The sequence below is a fragment of the Pogona vitticeps genome, chromosome 5 (genome assembly GCF_051106095.1).
Source record: "Pogona vitticeps strain Pit_001003342236 chromosome 5, PviZW2.1, whole genome shotgun sequence".
Classification (NCBI taxonomy): Eukaryota; Metazoa; Chordata; class Lepidosauria; order Squamata; family Agamidae; genus Pogona; species Pogona vitticeps.
In genome coordinates, this window is record NC_135787.1 from 111,078,941 (window position 1) to 111,104,395 (window position 25,455).

General features: G+C 40.5%; 1 protein-coding gene across 8 annotated transcripts in view; it reads right to left on the reverse strand.

The window, feature by feature from the left end:
• Nucleotides 1–25,455, reverse strand: part of FRMD4A (FERM domain containing 4A) — a 605,541-nt gene that overhangs the window by 184,434 nt on the left and 395,652 nt on the right. For all 8 annotated transcript variants that reach the window (XM_073000747.2, XM_073000748.2, XM_073000749.2 and 5 more), the window contains one exon: nucleotides 6,350–6,415. In XM_073000747.2, the coding sequence (XP_072856848.1) occupies nucleotides 6,350–6,415 (66 nt within the window). The remainder of the gene's footprint in view (nucleotides 1–6,349; nucleotides 6,416–25,455) is intronic.

Genomic DNA, 25,455 nt, shown 5'->3' on the forward strand with positions numbered 1-25,455 from the left:
AGGAAAAGGGAGGCTCAGCTTCCCGGGGGTCCGCAGTGGCGGGGGACCTCCAGGAGGCTTTGGATGGGTAAGGTGCTTCTTTTTTAAAAAAGTTGTTCTGGGTGGGGTTTGGAGGGTAGGTTTGGGCTGGGGGGGTTATGTTTATCTGTGTGTGTGTGTTGTTGTTTTTTTTTGCAGTCCCAGTGTGGGACTTGCTGTGTTTATTTTCTTTTTCTTTTTTTCTTTCTTTTTCCTTTTTTTTTTCCTTTTGGGGGGGGTATTTTTGGCAGAGAAATTAGTATAAACTTCTAACTGGCTAGCATGTGTATTTCTCACTAGCCCATTTCTTTTGCCAAATGATGAAGCACTTTTGTAACTATTAGATTCAAATCATTTTACTGTTATTTATGATCAACACATCAAAGAACAACATAAAAATGGACAAACATGTGAGTGGTGTGTGTACTTGCCAACAAGAATGCCATTCTGGAAACTATGAAGGCAACCTCGCACAACTGGCAAATAATCTCTTGTCTGAAGGCAGATTTCTACTTTCATCTAACAAGAAAATCAGACCTTGCTTTAATCCAAATGAAATCTTTAAGCCTATGACATGGATGCTTATCGGATGATGGTATGAGATTAATTTTTGCCACTTCACCCATTGATAAATTTCTTTGCTGCAAACTTTGTATGTGAAGCTTTTAAAATTCTTCTCCGAAGCAGAGAGATTTAAAAGCTTTATACATTAAGGCAGCAATTCTCCAAGTTGAAGTCAGATAACAAGAACTGACATCTGTGGCAGAAACAAAGACAACAGCATAAAATGCTAGCAATTCAACTTGCACACATGCACATACAAAAAAAATGTTTGTAAAGCTGACATAAAAAGGAATGAAACACAACTAATGTATAATCATCAGATAAAGAGGAGAAAACTGGTCATGAAACAAATCTTTCATGTGCAAAGGCCTAATGGAAATAGTAGGACAGAAATAATAAAATGCTGCCAAAAAAAGTCCAAAGCAAGGAAATTATTTGAATAAGTCAATTTCCCTCCTGAGTTGAGAAGAAATGTTAAATGTCTGGAAGGGATTAGCTAAATACACTCAGATGTTTTCTTTACAAATTACACTGTTATAAACTAAATGCATATCAAGTGAAATATAAAGGTGTGGTGATGAGAAGCCCCAAAAGAGTCTGCTGCTTCTCAAGGAAAAATGTTAGAGAGAGAGAGAGAATATACCATGTTTTACTGGATGACATTCTGTATAGCAGATGTCTACAAAAAGGGATCGAAATCTAATAGCTAAAATCCTGTTGCTTAGCATAAAGGTAAAGGTAAAGGTTCCCCTTGACAATTTTTGTCCAGTCCTGTTCGACTCTAGGGGTCGGTGCTCATCCCCGTTTCCAAGCCATAGAGCCAGCGTTTTTGTCCGAAGACAATCTTCCGTGGTCACATGGCCAGTGCGACTTAGACACGGAATGCTGTTACCTTCCCACCGAGGTGGTCCCTATTTATCTACTTGCATTTGCATGCTTTCGAACCGCTAGGTTGGCGGGAGCTGGGACAAGCGACGGGCGCTCACTCCGTTGCATGGATTCGATCTTATGACTGCTTGATCTTCTGACCCTGTAGCACAGGCTTCTGCGGTTTAGCCCACAGCGCCACCACGTCCCCGTTACTTAGCATAGTAAGACACAATTAGAATAATAGGCCTATTGACTCCATTGAACCAACAGAGAAGTCAGCTCATCAAATGCCCATTGATACAATGGTCCTACTCTAGCTGCAGCTTACTATCCCTATATATCTACTTATATTTGCATGTTTTCGAACTGCTAGGTTGGCAGGAGCTGGGATAAGTGATGGGAGCTCACTCCATCACATAGATTCAGTCTTCTGACCTTCCAGCACAGAGGATTCTGCGGCTTAACCCACAGTGCCACCACGTCCGTTTTTTTCTTTTAGTAATCATATAAGCAATGTTTTCCGATACTTCCCACCATGTTTCCATTACTCAGTGCTCCAAAATATGATGGGGTGGCAACAACAACACACTTTCCATCATGTGCATTAAGTAACAGGCTGCTAGTGGAACATCCATATGCTAAGCATGTATGAACCCTCCCCATTTGCTTTTGAGATGTGGGGGAGGGCAATCTGATATGCTTGCACTACACACATGACCATGTCATGCCAGGTTCAATCTCAGAGAGTCAGAAAAGCGCCATGGTCCCAAGCACTGGCACTAGGCAGTCACCCAACATCTGAATGCACATGTCATAGAAACAGTTGCCAAATTAGCATTTTAGAAGTAAAACCTGGTCTACGCAACACAACCAATTTACTGGAACAGGATGGTACCACCCTGAAATTTGATTTACACCCAATTTACTTCCAATATACAAATATCCAATAAAAACACTCAGGAAGTACTCTATGTAATTAATAGAAACATCCTCCCTGACCATACATTTGATACTGGAAAAAGAATATGTATGAGAGTGTCTTTTATGTGTGTACAATTATGTGATTCCCTCATCTTATTCTAAAGTGGCTTAGTTCAAACACTTACAGTGACAGTTATGTCTCAGACATGGCAAAAATGAAGATACGGCTGCATCTCTGCAAGGGTGCTACCTTCTGCCTTAACCCTTTAACTCTCTGATGATACCTCACCACATCACAAAGACCTTTTCGTCCTACCAATGTTTAGCCTATTAAACTGCTGACTCAACAAGTCATTCTCTCACGTGATCTGCCATTTGCATAGACTATCTGTCATCAGCCATGTGGATTTGGGTCATTAATGACAGCAGATAAATTGGAACTACACACAAGAACTTTATGCACAGCTTCAAAGATGTTTTATCATCACTATTTTGTTTTTATGTTTATATTCTTAATGAGCAATTAAAGGCATCACCTATTCCTGTATTTGTATTGCTTCTACAATCATATTGCCTGTTCCTGATTTTTATTAAAATGATACTGCTGAATATAAAGTTTTAAAAGTAATAAATACATCCATACAAATTTTACCTTCTTGATTTTCTCATATTCCATACCCTGTTTCCCTGAAAATAAGACCTAACCTGAAAATAAGCCCTAGTATGATTTTTCAGGATGCTCGTAATATAAGCCCTACCCCAAAAATAAGCCCCAGTTAAGTGGAACCCCGCCCTCCACCACCGTGCAGCAACCAGAAGAAGATGGCATGACTGTATTTGAATAAGTGTAGATTGCTGTAGATGAAAAAAATTAAACACCCCCTGAAAATAAGCCCTAATGTGTTTTTTGGAGCAAAAATTAATATAAAACCCTGTCTTTTTTTTTTTGACCCCACTGTAGATCTACTGTGTTTCCCCTCAAAAAAAAAAGACAGGGTTTTATATTAATTTTTGCTCCAAAAAACACATTAGGGCTTATTTTCAGGGGGTGTTTAATTTTTTTCATATTCCAATACGGATTAAGTTCTCAAATCAAGACCCCACTGTATTTGGAAGGCGGTTCTCAAGTCAAAAAGACTGTAAGTCAAGTCTCCATTGACCTACAGTGCATTGAAAACCGATTAATCCCGTAACAGGCCGTTTTTGTTCCATTTTGGTTTTTTTCTGGTCTGTAAGTCAAATCTCAGTCTGCAAGTCAAACCTAAATTTTGCGGCCAGAGAAGTCTGTAACTCAAAAAGTCTGTAAGTCAAGCCGTCTGTAAGTCAAGGGTCCACTGTACTGTATAAATTTGCACAATTAGCATGAACAAATTCCAGCTTACGGCTTGATGACCTTATAAAGTTTGCTTTTCTTATATAACAGAATTTATTATTTGGACTAAATTCATCTGAAAGGATACATTTTCACATTTCTTTGTTCTATTTCCAATTCTATAAATACCTTTTAGTTTTCTGATGCATTCTCGCATATACATTTCTAAAATTAATATTCACTATTTCCCATGTAAGGCCTAAACTCTAGCATTAAGAAAACTCTCAGTGCTTCAAGAGCACGTACCACAGGTCTAACCCTAATGAGTTTCCAAGTATCTAGACCTAGAATCCTACTCCACAACTGTGTCTATTCCATCCACTAGGCATAGACATCCCATCTCCAGGCCCCACAGGTCCATGCTTGTTCATTCATCCAGAAATCAGTCAAGAGTTTGGATGTGCCTATGTTGTCCTGCTTGTGTATGTAGCGTTCAGCCCTGCCCTCACCTGTCCGTCACAGCTGAGCAGTGGAAAAGGAGCCAATGAGGGAACAGAAGGTGGTGCTAAAGGGGGAGGTGCTGGGATATAAAGGGGAGTGTATTGAGTATGAGAGGGAGTGTTGGAGATTTGTGAGTCTGTGAGAGAGTGAGCCAGAAAGTCAGTGAGAGTAGGGTTCTGTGTGTCAGTGAGTTCAGTGAGTGAGAGAAATTGATTAACAACTTGTAATTTATCTATTATATATTACTGATCAAATAAACAAGTTTAAGTTTCAAAGCAACACATGTCTCAGTAAATAATTGGTACTGAATTGATATTGGTGGCAGCAACTTGTGAAGAAGAGTGAGCACCTCCTGGAGGCCTGAGATAATAGAGGCTTCAGTGCGCTCACAACAGTGTAGACTTATTATATCTAGTATATATTCAGAATATATGTGTCCGATTAAAAGAATAAGGTGACATAATCCCTCTCCAAGAGCTTGGATACGATACTTCTTTGGATAGTAGTCATGCTAGATATGTAATTCTGGGAGTGGTAATCCACACTGCCTGTTCTCCACATCCTACCCAAACCATCCCCTCACTCAATCAACACTAAATGTTTTGGCATAAAGATTATGAACATTAACAAATTACGCCCTCAGCAATGTTCTCCCCATCTTTTAAAGCTTCAAACTTTTTTTGCTGCCTCTTTTATTTTCAAATAACTTTGTTGAGACATCTGCACAACACAAAGGAATCCTGAAATACGTTTCCTGTGATTCAAATAGTTTTCAAAAGGCTCCCATTTGTCATCTTCCGCTTTTGCTAGAATGAGACTAACATTCAACCCTGCTCACCCCAAGAATGCCGGCTGCAGGACGGGTAATTAAAGTGTGGTGTGTTTCATTTCCTGTTTCTAACTGGACCAAACAAGGTTTTCTTTTTAAAGTAATTTTCTAACACTACTGGTTAACCCCTTGAAGACATAATGGGAACTAGTATAGTGTAACACATATGAGAATCTCAACTTAGTAATAAACACATAGCTTGGCTAAATGACATGAAAACAATCGTGTATTAGGCTTCCTACTGCATACATTCTCTGAGTCTATCTTATAGGGCTCTTTCAATAACAACTACATGAATAAATTCAAGTATTTATTACTGGGTTTTTTTTTAAAAAAAATATCTTATGCAGCATCTTTTTGGAGACAACTTTATTCTATCTCAGTAAGAACTGCATGTGAGTCAGGAAAAGAGAGATTGTTTGTTATACCTGCATGTAGCCTGGGGACCTAGCTACTGAAGGAAACCTTTCTTGTGCCCTTCTCTGATGATTTACCAACTATCTCACAAAAATATTTGTAATTGTATTCTGCCCATTGAATACTTCATGGTTTTAGTTCCTCCTGCGGTATTGTAGGGCTTTTTAAAACTGCCTATTTGTTGTTTAATTCCTTTTTTTAAAAGTATGTTTTTCATTAGCTGCCTGTTTTTATGTTAAATGCCTATTAAAACAAACCAACCCAGTAGGGGAAGGTATAAATGTCTTCAGTGACAATCAATCAATCAATTAGCTTGAAATTCACATCACTGCCATAAACCCCCTACGCCTCAATGTCTGCGCTATAAATTCAACGTGACATGCAGCCTACATATATGTAGGTCATTTCAACCACCCAGAGAATCCCCATCATCTCAGAGATGGCGCATGACAGCTACTTAACACGGAAGCTTCAGGACATTGAAGCTTTCGTATGCAGACAGGCAGCCGCAGGCCACAGAAGTTGAAGAAGCATTTAGTGGAGCTCAAACTGGGCCAGAACTTAGACCTGAAGCCTGCTTGCAAAAGAAAGCTGTGAGGTTATTCATGATTTCAATTTTTCACACAACAATCATAACTCTTGTTACGATAATGAAACACCCTCCTTGCAGAATGCACAGGAGGGAACAAAAGAGGGACCCATTTCCTGTAGCATCCTGGGATTTCCTTTCTAGGCCTCCTGCCCACACACTGATTCAACTTGATCCTGCTTAGCCTTCAAACGAGAGAGGATCAAAACCCACAAGGAAGTCGACTAATGGAGATTCCATTAATTAAATTAAAAACCTCTTTTGCTGCACTGAACAAAAAATTAAAGCCACAGCAAGCCCTCAAAAGTTGCAAATGCATTTTTTTTACCTGCACAAGGAGCTCCAGCTTCCTGTCATCAAGGAGGTGCACTTGACACCTGCGGCCCTCTGTCATCTAGAGGAATAAGGAGAAAAAAGTTTAATTAATTTACAGACTTGGCAAACACTGCAAGCTGTTATTAACAGGCTGAAATCTTTGCTGCTTAAAACACTGTTACAGCAAAGGATTTCCCCATTCACTATCCAGCCTTCTCTAGCACTGGCTGGCAGAAAAGGCAAGAAGCAGAAAATAAACAAACATATCGCCCTCACAGCTGCTACTGAATGGCACATGTTGCCTTGACTCTGGCTCAGCCCACAGAATGGGGATTGTTGTGGTGAGTGAAAGGAGTAAATAACAGAGGCTAGGACTCTGACAATAAATGAGGATGCACAGGGCATCCTTACTAGATGATTCCCGTAGTGTTTGTGGCAATATTAATGCAAGAATAACCTGGGCCTAGTTCCAGGGCTACAGACAAGAACAGACACCAAAACAGGCAACGAGGTGCTCAGAATGGCTGGAATCAGTGGCTCATATTAGTGGGCATCTGCCACAGCCCCAGTCTTGACAGATGGCTGGCTCTCTGACAATACCCACAGCTGCCTAGTCCTGCTACCATTAACTGCTCCTCCTCCTTGCCCTTGCCATTTGTTCACAATCTCTATCCTTGGAACCAAGAGTGAGAAACAAAGCAAGAAAGGGGAATGAGGACAAAGAGCAACAGCCACTCCTGCCCTGTGTTTCCCCTTTATATGCCAAAGATTAAGATGAAAGGGAACCCATGTTGGCTTGGGGATTGTGGGAGGTACATCTTTAAAAAAAAACATTTTCCAGTTCTGGTCAAGGATCACATTCAGTAAGACTTTTGCACTGTTCAGTAACAACAAATTCTTGCAGAAGATACAAATTAGTAATTTGACACATTTGTTCCTTATCCTTTCTCCAAGGACTTCAGGCTAGTGAACTCAATGTCATCTCATTTTATTTTTCAGAACATTTTCATCAGAGAGGTTAGACAAAGAGATGAGTTGCTTAGGACTATCTACACAATGACTATTATGGGGATTTTCAATTAACTATTGTTTCTAACCACAGGAATAGAGTTGTAAATTGTTATTATTCCCAATTTACAGCTGAAGAATCTATACTGCTCAGAAAATCTGTGTCTGAACGGTGACTTGAATCCCTTTCTCGCATGTCCAAATATGTCTTATTTGTTAGAGCTCTCTCACAGGATAGATCTGGCTTGGCAGAAAAATGCAGCAAAAGATGGAGTGTTGCAGCTGATTGCACCTTGTAGAAGATGGACCTTGCCTTATTAAGAGAAAGTTTTGCAGAGGCGAAGTAGGTCATGTAAACCACTTAGATGCAGAAATCTTCTCTTCATTCAAAGTCTGTGCATTGTGGCTGGTATAGAACATTCTACTATATATGCCATATATAGTAGAACATGCCATATATGTGGCAGAGAGAGTGACTCTTAGGTCACACTGTGTGCTACGGTACATGAGCAACAATGTTATGTGAGGTTCCTAATGATAGGGTGCATCGCTTTAGGCCTCAGGGCAGGGGCCTAAATGTTTAAATACTCTCCCTGCCATTTATCTGGCATGTTAAGAAGAATTTTCTACACCAGCCTTCTCCACAATGTACAGACTTTGAATGAACAGAGGCATTTCTGTATCAGCGGTCTTCCAAAACAACTGATTCCATCTCTTTGCACTCTTGGAGGCTATACAAACTAGCAACAGAGGCATCCTATGACACTGCTTTGTCTTTAATGAATGATTTTAGATAAGGTGACATGATTTATATCCCCTATCTGTTTCCCTGAAATTTTGAAATGCCCCATTTTGTAAGACTGCAGCAACAGAGAATATTTAGACTGCATCATACTTATTTGCTTCCAGGCACATGGCTTGTAATTATTATTTGATCCTGTTGTACAACAGAGAAAAAGACAGACCACAAAATAAGAGATTATCTACAGCCGTAAAATGAATCCTTAGCTTCCTGGGTTGTTTGTAAACCCATGAAGGAATGTCACTGCTCCTTTCTATGGTCTACTGATGACAAAACCCAACTGTTGTGTCTGAGTCAGTGTATTCCATTGCACAGCAAAAGCAAATATGACCTCTTATCACACTGAGGCTTCTGCATCTGACACCTTCAGGAATTTGCCAGTCCACATTAATGGCTGTGTTGTGCTGCTGCCCTTGAAATGTCTAAAGGGGCAAGTCCAAGAATCAGGCTCTGACTTTTCTTATGGCCAGAGGGAAGGAAAGCAATGCTACAAATCAAAGGAAACACACATTAAATGGCAGTCTTTCCCAACCCGACACCTTCTATGTGTGTTAGACTACAACTTTCCTCATCTCCACTGACTGGGGATGGTAGGAAATGTGGCCTGTCACATCTCTAGGGCCCCAGACTGGGGAAGACTATTAAATAGTTGATTCGCCATTAAACAACCTTCCCTAGATGGTTCCTGAAAGTCCTCAATTTAAATGATGGCATTAGGAGATGAATGCATGAGTGGTCACTCAGTAAGAGAGAATAATTTCTCCCTTGCAAAAGCAAAAAAAGGGAAGGAAGAGCAATCAAGTGAAGTTATCAATATGACCAGATAGGCGGGGTATAAATAGAATGAATGAATGAATGAATGAATGAATGAATGAATGAATGAATGAATGAATGAATAAATAAATATCCCAGCTTGTTAATAGCACTTAAGCTGGGATAAAGACATGGGAAGCTGACCCTCATCACACCACAGTAATGCCTGCTCTGGCTGGCAGCAGCTATTCACAGGCTCGGACAATTTCAAAATTTGAGATGCTGTAAACTAAATCTGAGAGCTTCAGTGTGATATTAAACATATGACTGGATTTGCATACTATGTTTATTTCACTAATTAGCAGCCGTGGGTGTGGAAGGTATGCATGTTTATGAGGTCAACACACTAGTAGGGCTCTGCCTGGCTGCCTTGTCCCTGCCATGCTGTTCCTTACAACTGTCATTTGCCCTGGCGAGAAAGCTATTATTGGTGCCACCAGAAGCTTCCCTCCCAATGCAAGTAACAAATGCGGGGAAGGAGAGCAGTTGGATAATATAGACAATGTGGACTAGGCTAGAAGAGATGACTGGAATCACCACATGCATTAGCCTGATGCATCTGCTATTTAAGAAAAGAACCATGTGTAATTGTCCAGCCCAATCTATGCCTAGTAAGTCCTTCAGTTCTACCTTGATCTCATGGTTGCAAGCAGTCAAAAGAAAATTGTGGACAACATTCCCCAGGGTGGGGGAAATGTTTGTGTGTGTATGTGTGCACACATATACATCAATATACACACACAAGTGTGTATATATGTGTGTGATGTATATTAACAACAACAAAAACAACAACAGTGTGCTGTCAAGTCAATTCTGACTTATGGAGACCCTTCTGAGGTATTTTGTTTGTTTGTTTAGGTAGAAAGTAACCAGAAGTGGTTGTTGTGGGTTTTTCAGGCTCTTTGGCCGTGTTCTGAAGGTTGTTCTTCCTAATGTTTTGCCAGTCTCTGTGGCCGGCATCTTCAGAGGACAGCACTCTGTGCTCTCTGTGTGTGATGATGCCGGCCACAGAGACTGGCGAAAGAGCCCGAAAAAACCACAGCAACCATTAGATCTTGGCCGTGAAAGCCTTCACGAATACATTAACCAGAAGTGGTTTACCACTCCCTTCTGGGAGCACCATATGCAGCTGACCCATGGACATACATGCTGGCGCTATTCACAGGAAGCACAGTGGCAAATTGAACTCCCAACCTCTGGCTCCACAGCGAGATACTGAGCTATCCAGCCAGCACATATACATACTTGACTCTGTATGTTGGACACACATCAACTTTATCTCTTTTTCTTTGGGACTTGCAATGGCACGTACACAGCATTCATTCACCCCAAGGGAAAGGAAATTTCTGTGAAAGGAAGTTACTTGCTTCCAGATCTTGGTCTGTTTGCATTAAAAAAGGATTTTCTAGTTAACTCTGACATCAGTGTAGAGCTTTAAATTTAATTTACGAACTGCTGGCCCAAATATTTATACAGTGGATTTCTAGGCTAAGGATCAGAGAGAGAAGAGGGCAATTGTTTCATACTGCTCCATGAACCGTTTTGACAGCGGAGTGCCTGACACATTCATCTTCCCTGGAACTCCAACTGTGAGAAAGAAGAATCCAAAAAACAGTCCCCAGTGTACCCTGAGAAACATGAAGAATGTGCTTAGGAGAATCCCAGCTGCAGGCCAGTCTCTTACTAAAAGCTCATTTATGTGAACTATGATCTGTGATTCTGGATACAGCAGACACAAGAGAGCTTAGTTTGTATGTGTATGCACATTTTTTAAAAATAGCAGTAGCAGCAGCAAACATATCTGTTCAATACCACATCTCAGACAAAATGTTCATCAGGATGCCTGCCTGAAATAATCACCCCTATAAAATATCTCAAATGAACAAAACACAAATGTTGTTTATCATGACAACTCTAGAGATTTCCATGGCACATTTTGCTCCCTCATGAGAGAAAGAGATTAAATTACTGTAAAGAGATTTTTTCCATATACCAGTTTTAAAAAATATGATGTGAAGAATCATAATTACTGAAGGGTTATAAAAACTTTCAACTCCTCTTTCCCACCCCCATGAAAGGTACTCTCTCTTCCAAAAATTACTTGGATAATCTAAATTGGCTCTAATTTTATTCTTATTTAAATAATCTCAATTGCCTCTGGGGCATTTAAAAAGCCAAATTTGATGAGCAGTGATATCCTTTTCCTGCTAATATGATCTTCAAAGTTTGTTGTGGCCGCACAATCAAAGTGAAGGTAGTGTTCTCATTCTGAATTGGCACTATTTTATAGCTAAATCTGAATGGCTCTATGGTTTCAATTTAAATCAAAATAATTTAAATCACAACTTAAATCATGATTTTAAAAAACTGGATTTTTTGACAATTTAAATTTTAAAAATCAGTTAAAAATAGGATTTAAATCAATTTGATTTTAAAAATATTGTTGATTTTTATCCATCCTACTCTGTGGCCCTATTGTATCACCACATGACCAATGTAATTCCTAATTCACTAAGATGATGTTGCCAGCATGAAAATGATTTCTTAAGAAAACTCCAAAGCAACTATTAAGAGAAACAGCAGGAAAAATTATCTGAGATAGTAGGAAATATTTCAGCACAATCTTCATATTTAGACACTAGTTTCTGTAGAGCATATGCAAAGCCAAGTATTTGTTTTGTGTACAGGATGTAACAAGTGTCTCTTTTGTTCTAAAAGGGTTGGGAAGAATACAATTTCTGGCACAGACAGAGATCAGAAAATAAAATAAAATAAAATAAAATAAAATAAAATAAAATAATAATAATAATAATAATAATTAAATAACAAATAATAAATAATAAATAATAAATAATAAATAAATAAATTAATAATAATAATAATAATAATAATAATAATAATAATAATAATAATAATAATAATAATAATAATAATAATAATAATAATAATAATAATAATAATAATAATAATAATAATAATAATAATAATAATAATAATAATAATAATAATAATGGAATTATCACCCTCTCTTCTCTTCCAGAAGTTAGCCCTTCCATCAAATCTGACAGAGGACTGAAAAAAAAATCCCCAACTGCTTCTCAGTCACCCCACAACTAATGAATGACCTTAGTTCCAGGATGCAGCTGCTCACAGGTAGCCTATCCATTAAGATGGTGTATTTCTCCAGTGAGAATTATTCCCAAACTAGGGATCTTCGAGAAAATGAAAAACTTCTTTTATCCTCACAGTGAAATTTCTCTGCATCATTCCACTCCCCACCCACAATTAAACTCATGTGAAACCTTGGAATACTTCTTGAACATTTCACAGTCATAGTTCAAATGAAAACTAAAAAGAAGAAAATCAGAATGATCCAGAATGATCTGAGACAACATAACAGCAAAGTCAAAAACTTTCCCCCCCAAGTATTCCTCCTATTTAAAAGCCATACTCAGGATGGTGAAGATTTTTATCACAGTTGGCTCTAAGAAATCATAGCATAAGAAGAAAAGAGGGGAACACAGTCATAAGGCACAAGATGCAAACTAAAATACTAAAAAGAGCCCGAAAAACCCACAACAACCATAAAATACTGTGCTTAAATCTTTCTCCAGTCATCATTTTGCCAGATTGTCTTTGCTAAAGCAAATATTTGCTTAGTCTCAGCTCTGTAACTTCAGTATGGAGATACTAATACTGATGTACCTTTCAGGATAGTTGTGAAGATTGCAAAGATAATACATGTGAAGTGTTTCCAATACTAAAAGTGCACCACATAATGCTAAGTATTAATGCTACTCTAGAACTTTATGCTGCAACATTCACAGTAAACTTAGTGATTTTAATAGTTCCATTAGCCAGAATCCTACTAGTACTTGTGTAAGGTTTGTTTAACTTGCTGTGGCTAGATGCAACTAATTAATAAGGGACCAGGGCACATTTTGGTTACACAGCTGGGCACAGGTCTGAGTCACACAGTTTTTCATCTGGAGAGCATCCATAAAAGAATAGAGAGGTTTAGTGAACATTTAAGGACTTCACCTCTACCTACTCTATGAAGAAACATGGCATTATGAAGAGGACATGACCATAGATCCCCATGTCAGCAAGCTGATGCGCTCCAACCCAGGACCCAAGTCTTCTCTTTGTCCCCAACAATGGTTCACAAAGTCCTACAATGCTGAGCAAGAAGAAGGCAGCACTGAGATCCAACACTCCCTCAAGAGTGGGACCCAGACCGGGGTCCTCATGGTAATGTTGGCTTGGAGGATCACATGATGGCCCCTAGAGGAAAAAAGGGAACTGATCTATCCCTGACAACTGGACCTATAAAAGCTACATTGCTGCCACTGGAGGGAGAACCTCTACACAAGCTGTCTAGGGAAGAGGTTCGCTGTAACATGGAGAAGGAGCAGCAGCTAGAAGTCTCTGGGAAAGTATTAAAGGGCACAGTAGAGGGACCTGGGGAAAGGGAACCAGAATCCACCAAGAAAGGAGAGGAAGATCATAGTGAAGGAGCTTGGAGGAGCACTCAAGAATAACCAAAATACTCAGAAGAATGGGACTACATAGAACTACGTACCGGATAGCTCAGTGGTTTAGGTATCTGTCTGCGAAGCCAGAGGTTGGGAGTTCAATTCCCTACTGAGTTCAGTTCCCTACTGTGCTTCCTTGATAGGAGCTGGACTTGATGATCCATAGGGTCCCTTCCAGCTCTGCAGTTCTGAGATGATGATGACGACGATGACAAGAACACCCCTGGATGGAGGTTTCGGTTCAGCTCTCTCCCTGACCATTCTACTGGGCGGGGAGAAGGGAAAGGACCAAACTGAGGTTGGGAGAGTCCACACCAACCCAGAACTGACACTGGCAGAGGAAGCAGCAGCACAAATAGCAGTGTTGGAAAAAGCAGGAAGAGAGACTGAGAAGCCAGGGCAGGCACAGATCTTTGGAGAGAGATCCCCACATATCTGCTCTCATTGCAGGCATATTGGCCCTCTCTCTTAGGAGCAGTGAAACACTGGAGGAGCCACAATTCCAGGGTTGCAAGAATGGAACCAGTCAGAAGCCTACCTAGTAACTGAAACTGGGCTCATGGACAAACATAAGCCCATCATGGTGAAAGAGACCAAGTGGCGAGTTACAAAGAGCACAGGCTGTGGATTAGTAAAGTTAACTAGGACTAAAGACTCTGACCCAGTTGCTTACCTGTTGGATTATTCTCCTATCAAAGTTACAATAAAACCTGTTGAGTTTGATCATTTGTGTTGTGCTTTGATGGTCCAAAAAATAGAAGAGAAGGGGACAGTGCTCATGAGGGTGAATTTAACATACCATTACATACCACTTTGCAAAGGAGATAGAGGTCATGAAAAATTTTACATGATGAACTACTCAAGAAAACCAGGCTTCATTCTCATTGTATTCAAATAACTTAGGTTTCATTTTAGCAGAATTTAAGCACAAATTTTAGAATTTTTTTCAGTTTGTTTATGTCTGAGATTGTAATTTCATAAGAGTTAACATTTTCATACATATAAAAGGAGGGGGGGACTGAGTTGAAGCTCAATCCTCTACATGCATCTTTCTCTCACTCCCTCAAAATCTGAGGGTGATCTAATAAGATATAAGAAGCAATTACCGTATTTTTCCGTTTATAAGATGACCCAATGTATAAGACGATCCCCCCTTTTCTAACCCCAAATTAGAAAATTTGATCCCTGCTTTTCCCTTCCTTTTGCTAAGCCACGGAGCTCAGCAAAAGGAAGGGAAAAGCAGGGATCAAAGGCCTCCCTTTCACCACTGCTTTTTCTTGCCTTTTGCAAAGCCATGGGGTTTAGCAAAAAGGAAGAGAAGGCTACCTTCAGGTAAAGGCTACACAATGGCAGCCCTTTGATCCTGAAGCCCTTTCATAGCTGCATTATTCACTTCCTAAACCCCATGGGGCTTAGGAAGTGGGTAGCGCAGCCGTGGAAGGGCTGCACGATTGTAGCCCTTTGATCCTGAAGCAGCCATGAAAGGGCTTCAGGATCAAACAGCTGCCAGTATTACAATTAAAAGCATAATTCAGGCATAATTCAGTGTTGGACAAATCTGACTTCAAAGGAATCTCATGCTTAAACGTTGAATACCCATCACAAAAGAAAGCAAAATAATTTGAAAATTTCTGGAAGTGAGAGAAAAGCTTCTGCTGTGACATTCATACACAATCAGCCCTTACAGATTTTTTTTTCCTCCAATGATGAGCTATCCATCATTTCGGCTCAAGAGAAACAGGTCTTGTTAGTTCTTTGTTTTTTTTTTTCTGGCAATACAATTTTTGAAGAATCAGTTTCTGCTGACATAGAGCAGCTAAAAGGATTTGAAATGTGAGTACTGTAACCCAGGTTTGGAAATGGACCAGCATGTCTCCTACCAATTCCCTAATCTAAAACAAAAGCTACATTTCATAAGAAGCACTAGAGAGAGACAGAGAGAGAAAAAGATAGAGTCATGCACTGTCCTATTTGTACAACTGTTTTTCCCCCTGCAACTCTCTATTCTTCTTGTGAGAAGGGAGAGATATCACCTTCGCATTAATCAGGTCAACGTACAAGGGTTATGTGAAGGCCAGTTCCCTCCTGTAGTCCATGGCAAGCTTTAAGAAAAGAAACACATTCCACTTTTATCTCACCTTTGCCTGCACAGAACTGAGAGTAGCACTGTAACAACCTTGCAAAGGAAGCAAAGTTCAGAGAAAGCAATTTTGATAAGGCTGAGAGAGCCTCTTCAGTTATGGCTCCTGGTTTTCAGTATGCCTTCCCAGAAAGACCAACCAATGTGGAGCATCTCTATCATCTACTGACCCTTTATTGCATTTGTATTCTCAGGTACTACAGGCATGGTGTTGGCATACCAGCCCAGACATCTCCAGCTTCAGAAACACTATACACAGAGAGTGACAGCTAGTGACATGCTGCAGGCTTCAATACCACAACACTTTCCTAAATATCAGCAGGATTTCAAATGCATCCCTGTAGCTTCCTGCTCTAGTGTTATATATAAACATTGCAATTTGAGAATCTTTGTCTCAAAATATCTTGTCCTCCCTGTTTTTCTTTTTTTTTAAAAAAAAAAAGTTTAACCGGTGTCCTTCCCCACTTTGAATACTCCAGTTGCCACACCATGTAAATGGCAGGAGAGATGTTTGGTACAGCTTTTTAAACTGTATGTCAATATATATGATATTAAGAAACATCCCATCACCCTCCCTTTTGCCTTTGCTTAGACTTGCTTCAAACTTAAGGTAATATTTTATGTTTTTGAAATCAAAAGGCTCTTTTAAATATTTAGAACTGAGTGCTTCAACACTTAATCAAGACTCTTCATTTCTTTTCTTTTTCTTTTCTTTTTTTTAGGTGCTCTTAGTCTAATCCAGGTGTCTACAGCACTTTACGCTTTACTTAAGAGATGCATTATTAGATCAAATATCCCGCTTACTCTTTCCAAAGGGGCCCATGCAAGTAATCTAGCTGAACATTTATGAACAGAGGGGGCTTGAGGGGGAGGTAGAAAGTTTAACACCGTGCATAGCTTTTGAGACGCTGAAGGTTGCAATATGCAATTTAGTGACCACAAGGATGCCACCAAAACTGTTTGGGCTGGGGGATTCCCATCATGTATAGAAATATCAATATCTTGATTCTATGCAGAACTATGTGCAGACTTTGAAACAGATACTTCTTAGATTACCAATACTCAGCTAGCGTGACCAGCAGTCATATAGTTTTTTTTGGGGGGGGGTGTTTCTCAGTTACTGCCCCTTTTTTCCCTTCAAGCTCTAATGTCTATACATGTAAGCTCACTAAAATCAATGGAGCAAGAGTATGGCTACACTAGCAACAAGGAGCAAGCCAGTGTGGGCTGCTTGGGAACCGTTGGGCTTGATTAGAATGATCTTCTAAGCCCTGACAGTTCACATGGAAATGGCTCCTGCTAGCCTTAAAGAGCTGACTGAGAAACTGCCTGCAGCCAATTCCACTGTCATGGATTTGACTGTGGGCAACATCTTGATAGGCCCTTTAAGGTGTGGCAAAGATTTTAATTTTTTTAAAAAAATCTGATGTAGCACATCAGCGATGGTCTAAATACAGTCAAAAAAATAATTTCCCCCACTTCCCCTGCCCTCTGCTCAGCAAGGGAAGTGATTAGTTTGCCAATATTCTGAAGTGGCTCACTTAAGCCACTTCATAGTATTTGGAAATTGAAAGAGAAAGGCTTGTTTTGGGGCCAAAAACGGTGCAGGTAGGAATGCTCTGGGAGTGGTTTGCTCTAACAAAGACACTGTTGTCTTTAAGTGCACACCAGCCCATCCTTGCAGTGCTCCAAGCAGCGGGGCTAAACACGTTGTGTAGTCAGCCTCTTGGTCAGAGATAAGCCAAGATGGGAAACATTACCTTGTTCAGACCACAACTCCCACACTACTCTGGGAACTTGCTTCTTCTTAGAATTAGCCAAATTAATTCTGTGTGAGATGACCACAACAGGCCTATAGTATATGCCATCAAGCCATTAACTAAGGAATATAAGCCAGAAGTGTAAAGAATCGCATCCTGAAGACCAGCCTCTGTGATCTAACAATGCATGACTCCCAAGCCAAAACAAGACATCCATCCTAGCTGGCTAAGGACTAGTACAAGGCCATCTTTAGCAGGAGATCATTCATGAAGCTCTCATGGACTTCAGTTTTAAACCAATTCAGCCTGAAAGTATGTAGGGTTCAAAGGGATGCTGGAGATGAGCCACTTCCACACTCTTTCCAGACATCTTGCATATCTTTGCACATTTAGCACAGAAGTCTGTACAAATGCTGTAAGTATATTCTGCTGGACACCTTTACAGTATTTCCAATAAGGACTGCTGATCAAAGAAGTGTATTCGAATGTTGTTACACAGTGCCCTTCCATAAGTTCTTTAACTGAATAAACAACAACCAGCAGATTTTCTTCCTTTACTGTCTTAAAGGAACCTGCTATCTCTTTGCTTCCATTCCGACATCCTGCCTATTCACAGCAGGGCCAGACTGGCACATTAGCTAAGCTTGGGTTTAGCCTTGAAACACATGCCTAAGGCTGTGCCTTTAATGAGACCAAGCTGTGCACTCACCAGATCCGACTCTCTATCACCCACTGTAATACTGAACATATTTCTTACAGTGTTGTGTGGAAAGTGTTTTTTCTAGCTGATGCCAGCAATACAAGAAGCAGGAGACTTAGACTTATTTAACATGCAGCTGCAAATCCTGGGGTATGTCTGTACCTCCCTATTGAAGCAACATTGGTAGAAATGCAGTGCTTTCCACAAGCAAGAAGGGGAACTTGATATTTATATTAACTTAAGAGTCTCTTTCAAAATCACTTCAGTTTTGGAAACAGAGTTCTTTAAACCCAAATAAGCAAACAATGTCACAGTGCTATCTTTGCTTGCCTTCTTAGGATGACAGTCAACAAGAGAACTCAAGAAACAAATGAATCCATGACACAACTTATTTCAGAATGCTCCAAATTAATGCTGCTTTCCTCATGTTTTGAACAACTCACTTTCAAATCACAATTCACAATCTATTTGCAATTACCATGTTATACGGCTACTGTTTATTCCAGCATTAATTTAAGCCTTCTCTTCCACACATAGTCTGCCAATGCAGTCAAGTGTAAATTATTCAAGATCACTTAACGAAATCCACACCTAGCACGAAAAAAATGCTTCATAACCAAATTTACATTAGAATAAGTGGTTATTTGAAAAGTCAGTGGCAAGTCATACTCTGGAGGAGGGGTTTTTTTTTCATCAAATGTGCTGCTCCATTGATTTCAAGTTTCAATTCATAAACCAAATCAGAGTTTGAAAAAATTACTTTTGTAAATTACAACTCCAAGAATCTTTCATCCAGCATAGTCTCTATGGGTAGGTAGAAGTTACGGGAAGCCTAAAGCAAAACTTTTCCAAAGTAAGGATTAGATGTATTCAACACTGAAAGCCTTTTGATGTAACCACTATGCATGTCATTGGCTTTTGCTTTGTATGTTTTACAGGAGCTGAAAGGCCTAGGCTTGCAAAGGGGTTTGAGAGAACCAGTGGAGACATTACGGTCCAACCCAATTAACACAATCAAGGGTCACTGAAGGACACCCACACAAATATTAATTTGCTTGTTTATTTATTAGGGGAATGCCTATCCCTTCCTTCAAACTAAGCTAACCTGAAACCCTGAGATGATTATACTATGCCATAAACAGCCAAAGCCTCATTTACTAGCATTTTGGCCAACCATGTTTGCACATTTATGAGATTATATAAGCAGAAAAGTTATATTAAACTTTTAACTCATTAATTTGTAGTATAGCCAAATGTTCCTACCACACTCAACACTAAAATAATTGATGGAGGCAGGTGTTGCATCACGGCCTCTCCCAATTTGAAGAGACCCTTGCCCAGCAGGCTGAGGCAAAGAGGAAGTCACAAAAGCAGCAAAGCCAGGGTGCTGGACAGGGGACAGATTGGATTTGTCTTCAGTGTGGAAGGGATTGTCACTCTCGAATTGGCCTCCTCAGCCACACTAGACGCTGTTCCAAGTCCTCCATACAGAGCACGTTACCATAGTCTTTCGAGATGAAGGATGCCTAATTAACTAATGTTATACTACAAATCCAAAGTACCTGAAATACTTCAGGAGTGAGTTGGAAAACAACTTACTGAAATCTGCTATCTTAAATTCTTCCGGCTCCTCACTATTTGTACCAAAAATCAGAGCTTAACCCATTTGAACGGGATATGAAAATACAGATGCCATATCATGGGAAAAATGGCAGGGAAAACCAGGCTATATGTTAGTAATATAAAAAGATCCAAAGAAAAACATCTATCAATGCAAAATAGTTACTGTATCTATAGGTGCACATATCCTTTACGGCATACCAGTCCCCCATTCTTCCGCTATCATTTTAAAACAGTTATCACTAGAGAATAACAAATATAGCAAGGAATGAAAAGATGTTCTCGCTCGGTTACATTTTAAAGGGCAGACACATGCTGATGCTAGAGGATGAAGTGGTTGTTTGGTTTGCAGATTTAGGGAACTCAACTGAAAATGCTGCCATGAAGATTTTTGACTGCTGGATTTTGTGCTGATTCTGTGGTCTCTTTGCTTGTCATGACAGTTCTGCACAGCTGCCACAGACTATACAAATGCACACTGAAAAACAGATTTCCCTTCTTTGTTGTCTGACAGTACCTCCTAGCTAAATCATGGCTAAATATTTCAAGTACATGGGGATCTGCTGTGCCAAATATTTTCGAGATTTTATTTTGAGTTAGAAACCAATGGGTACTCTAAGACAAACCTCCCTACATTTGATGGGAATATGCATCTACTTTTATTCTGTCTGGTTCTATTACACACTCACCCACCTTACAGTGACAATCCCCCTTGTTGCCAATATTTCCCCCTCCGTGGATTTGTGTACCCTGGTCATTCCTATTCAGATATCACACAATGAATGAGATGATCTCACAGTACTACACGGTCAATCAGATCTAGTTACACAGAGATGCCACTGAGGCAAATGAAAAGGAATTAGCAAACGTTTTCACAAGGTATGTCAAATATGTGAGAAAAATTTTTTAAAAATCCAAAAACTATACTAAGGTCATTTCCTTATTAGGCTAAACAACAAGGCACACAAACTGTGCAAAAACATGAAAACTACAGTGGGGTCTTGACTTGAGAACTTAATCCGTATTGGAAGGCGGTTCTCAAGTCAAAAAGACTGTAAGTCAAGTCTCCATTGACCTACAGTGCATTGAAAACCGATTAATCCCGTAACAGGCCGTTTTTGTTCCATTTTGGTTTTTTTCTGGTCTGCAAGTCAAACCTAAATTTTGCAGCCAGAGAAGTCTGTAACTCAAAAAGTCTGTAAGTCAAGCCGTCTGTAAGTCAAGGGTCCACTGTACACAGTTTCAGCAGAACACCCGTTATTAGGCAAGTTGTAAAAAGTAAGTAGGGTGGGAATAAAGGAAGAAAATGGACAGAGAAAGCTTGGAATATCAGTTGTCTGGACATTGTTATAAGAAGTAATATAAGAGTGATGCTGCAAACAAAGAGCTGGGTCTAAGCAGATGAAAAATTGTGTTAGGTTTTACTTGGTCTAACCCACAGAACTCAAATTATTTCAGGAGCAGGTAATTTCAGCTAAAAGATCCTCCCCCCTCCCCGCCCAACATTCTAGAAGAGCTAAGGATTACTCATGATTCCTGCCCTGACACTTCTCAAGTAAAACTTAACAATTGATGCCACACAGCACTATTACAATGGAAAGGGGGAGGACTTAAAAGAACAAACTTTATTTCTGTCCCCTCAAGAGGAAAGGAAATGAAATGAAAGGACAGGAAAGGATCTATGCTAAGTATGAACTGTAAGAATTTATGTTAGAATGCCCAACAACTATCACTACCCACATCTTGTTTAAATCTAGACACAATCAGCTAGCTTACACCCTGAAGCATGTCAAAACCCCCACCAAGAATGCAAGACACGGTTAAGATAAGAAAACTAGCTATCTTATTAAAGAGGGAAGCAGCACATCCAGGCTAGCAGGCTGAGATGTATGATTGGAGCGGACAGCATCTTCAAGACTAGGAAAATTCAGACCCACAGTTAAGTAGGGTAACAGACAGCATTGGGCAAGATCCAGGGCAAATTACAGCCTCAGGAAGAAAGCTAACAACAAGGGCAGGAAAGGATGGAAACAAGGAATAAAACTAGATGATTCATGAACACAAAACACAGGAAGGCACAGCCAAGAAGTTCTAGACATGAATGCTGAAGACATTGCCAACAATCTCTTCCGGTTTGCTTTCACAGATATTCCTGTGATGCTAAGGCCAAGTTAGGAGACATTCAATGGAAACCTGCATGAAATGCATCCTTGTGTAAGAGCACAGATGGTAACAAATTCCATCTCTCTATGCATTCTCCACCACTAGCTTAATGTATGCATACAATGACCCTGACCTGCCGCACCTCTGCTAGGAATCAAAGGAACCACATTTAAGACATTATATCAGGTCCTATACATCAAAGCACAGGGAACAATGAAAACATCTAGGTACAGACCAAAAGCATCAGTCCTGTCTCAGACTGAAAGCCAGGCTAGTGAATGGCACACTTGGACTGTGATTCAGAAGGAGGATTTATGAGCAGGAGTTGTCCTCTTGCATATTTTGGGGAACTTGGCTCTTTTCCCTCCATCAAGGAGACATTATTAATTTCAATCTGCATTCAGCTTTCAACAGCTAGTAGAAGTTACTTCTGAGACTCACTGAACAGGACTTAGGCAGGCTTTCTCTAGTATTTTCTCTTCTTTTCCTGTTGTTTATTAAGCCCCACTGTTTCACATTTCATGTTCTAAAGTATCTGAAGAGCCACCTACGTATCTGAGAAATATAAGTAACTGACACCCTCATTTTAAAAAGAATCTTTGCACACAGAAAAAATACAAGTATCTCCCACCTGTACACTAGCTTCCTACTTGCAGTAAGAGAGGGATCTCAAACATGCGGCCCCGGGGGCCATTTGCGGCCTGCCGGATGATAGTTTGTGGCCCCCGCCTTGCCTGCCCCCCTGAAGTGCCCACACATCCTCTGCTGTCAAGAGTAAAAAAAACCTCACCTCGCTCGCTGGCTCTCCCCCAAGACAGCGCCTCTTGCACCCTCCATCCAGAACTGCAGCCTGCCAGCCAGCAGACAGGCGGGCTGGCTGGCAGGCAGGCTGCAGTTCCGGATGGAGGGTTCAAGAGGCACTGTCTTGGGGGAGACTGGTGAGCGAGGCGCACTGCCGGTCCTTTTCCCGAACCACCGCCTAGCGATGCCTGAGAGCGGAACTCGCTCCTGTCCCGCCGCTGCCGCCGCCTCTTCCAGGGAAGCAGCTCTCTGGCTCTTTCTCTCTCAGCACCCCCAGCACCAGCCCAGCCAGCGGCCTCCTCAGCACCCAGCGGTGCTTCCTCCTCCTCCTCCTATTCATCCTGCTTCAGCTACCTCGGCTCTGGAGGCTGCCTGGGCTTGCCTCACAAAGTTTGCTCCCCTGTTGTGGTGGGGGTAGGTGCTGCTGCTCAGTGAGCCTTTTTTTTGAGGGGGGCCTCAGAAGAAGGTTGCCGGACCTCCATGCGGGTGTGTGTTTGTGTGAATGTGCATGCACACCTGTGGGGGGCACCCCATTCTGTTTAATTTCACCGGTACCGATGGGGGCTTTTCTCCTTTGGCAAGGCAATTATGTGAGGTTTTGTTTTTTGTTTAAATCTGATTGGGCCCAGCCTCACCCAGACTCTGCCTCCGGCAGCCCCCAGGTAAATTGATTTTGAGACCCCTGCAGTAAGGTATCCCCTAACACCACTATGGGACATCATAAAAACATGGGATGTTAATCCTTACCTGCAAAATGAAGCAGTGAGGTCGTGGAAAAACATCTGTCACTGCATGAACAGAATTCTACTTAACATGTCATTGGCAAGGCAAATTTGGATGAACAGCATGTTCCTTACTGCTGTGGCTACTCAGTTTATTCTTGAGAGAAACCTGATTTCCCATGAAAACATTTTTAAAATAAGGACCTATAAATTACAAGTTCACCAATATGACACATGGTCACATAGGTACAGAGTTCCTAAAATGGGATACTGTCCTCCCAGATGTAACATGTGAATGAAATGACAATAATGCCACAAATTCAAAACAATATGGAAACACAAACTATTCACTATTTGAAACATGTTAGTCCCACCACCATTGTTTGTGCAATGACTGCTATGAGCTGTTATGTGCTATCAAGCCACTTTCAACATATGGCAACACTACAAATGAACGACCTCCAAAAGCTCCTGTCATTAACTTCAGTGTTAAACTGCTGTTTGCAACTGCATCCAGCATGAAATGGAGGTGCAGATATGTACTAGACACATCCAGGGAAGCTTAATGCATGCACACTCCTTGGTCATGTCTTTGCCAATATCACATGGATTTAATATAGAAATAGAGAAATGGACCTTCAAGAACACAGCAGTGCCTTATTAATGTGAAAAACAAAAGTTAGTCCACAAGTATCATCTCCCCTCTCCTTTTTGAGTGTGCTTTAATTTTACAGGTTACCCTGCTCCAGCAGGATAACACGACTGTATGCTATTTCCCTACCCATCTGACTTTAATTTTAAAAGGTGCTACCATAGTAAGACATCCAGCAATGAACAGCCCACATGCATGTCTTGTTCATTTTTTATGATTAAATTTTAAACATTGTTTAAAGGGTAAAAAAATCTATTCATATCAGGCACCAAGCACTTTATGAAAAAAAATCCTTACAGCTTCTAAGCCGACAGCAATAACTATCTTAAGTGCACCCACCAGTGGTCTGACTGATAGTGTACCTCGCTTTATCTTCAGGCTTCATTATTACATGGACCACATGTCCATCACTGTGTGGTACATTTCAAGGTCAAGTCCCTATTTCAGAACATCATGCAATGAAATGTACCCCATCCAAGCTACAATGAACACTCAAGTGATGCTGACTTACCTCTGAAGTTTTCATCTATTTTAGGCTTGAAAGCCCAGCTAAGACTCACCCAGAACTTTCCTAACTAGATGTGGCTCTAATACTGTCTTCAGTGTTAAGCAGATTCCAACACTTCCCTCTTTCAAACATATAGTTTTAATAGGAGATCTTTCCCTACCTTTGTGCCCTCCGGCTATGTCTCGGCTACAAATTCCACCATTCCAACTAGCACAGCCCATGCCGCTTGGGAATGAGGGATGTAGTTCAACGTATCTGGACAGTACCAGACTGGGGAAGGCTGCTGTAGAGCAAATTCCTCACTGCCTCTCCAAGGTCCGCCGGTGGTCTTTCCCAGCCTTTGAACTGGAGATCATTTGAACGCAAAACACCACAGACTGAACTTCAGAGCTTGAGCATGGAAAATATGTTCTCTTCCACTGATATGTAGGCCTTTGCTGATTCTGGCTTTTCCCACTCTTGTTTATTCAGAAAATGTAAGTGTGGCTATGCTTTCTGAAATAGATTTTTATTATTATTTTTAATCCTAACAAATTGCTAATCTCATTTGATAACATTCATTAACAAAAATTTCCACTTATGTTCTTGGTGCAAAGGGTTAAAGTATTTTGGAATGTTAGCATACATAACATTAACTGAAGCACACAAATAGAATCGGGAATATAGGAAGGAAGAATGTATGGATTAGAGTGGGCAACCTGTGCAGGAAAGGTTAAAACATGTAGCTACAAACTGCATTTCTCCATCCAATGGGTTCAGGAGCCATAGACTCAATTGGTGTGGTCAGTTATTCATATATTATTACTGGGCCCCTCTGCCATCCCCACAATTTGGTTAAAATAGCCACACAACACTCCAGTTGGTTCTTGTTTGGTAGCATGCAAGCTGAGCAAAG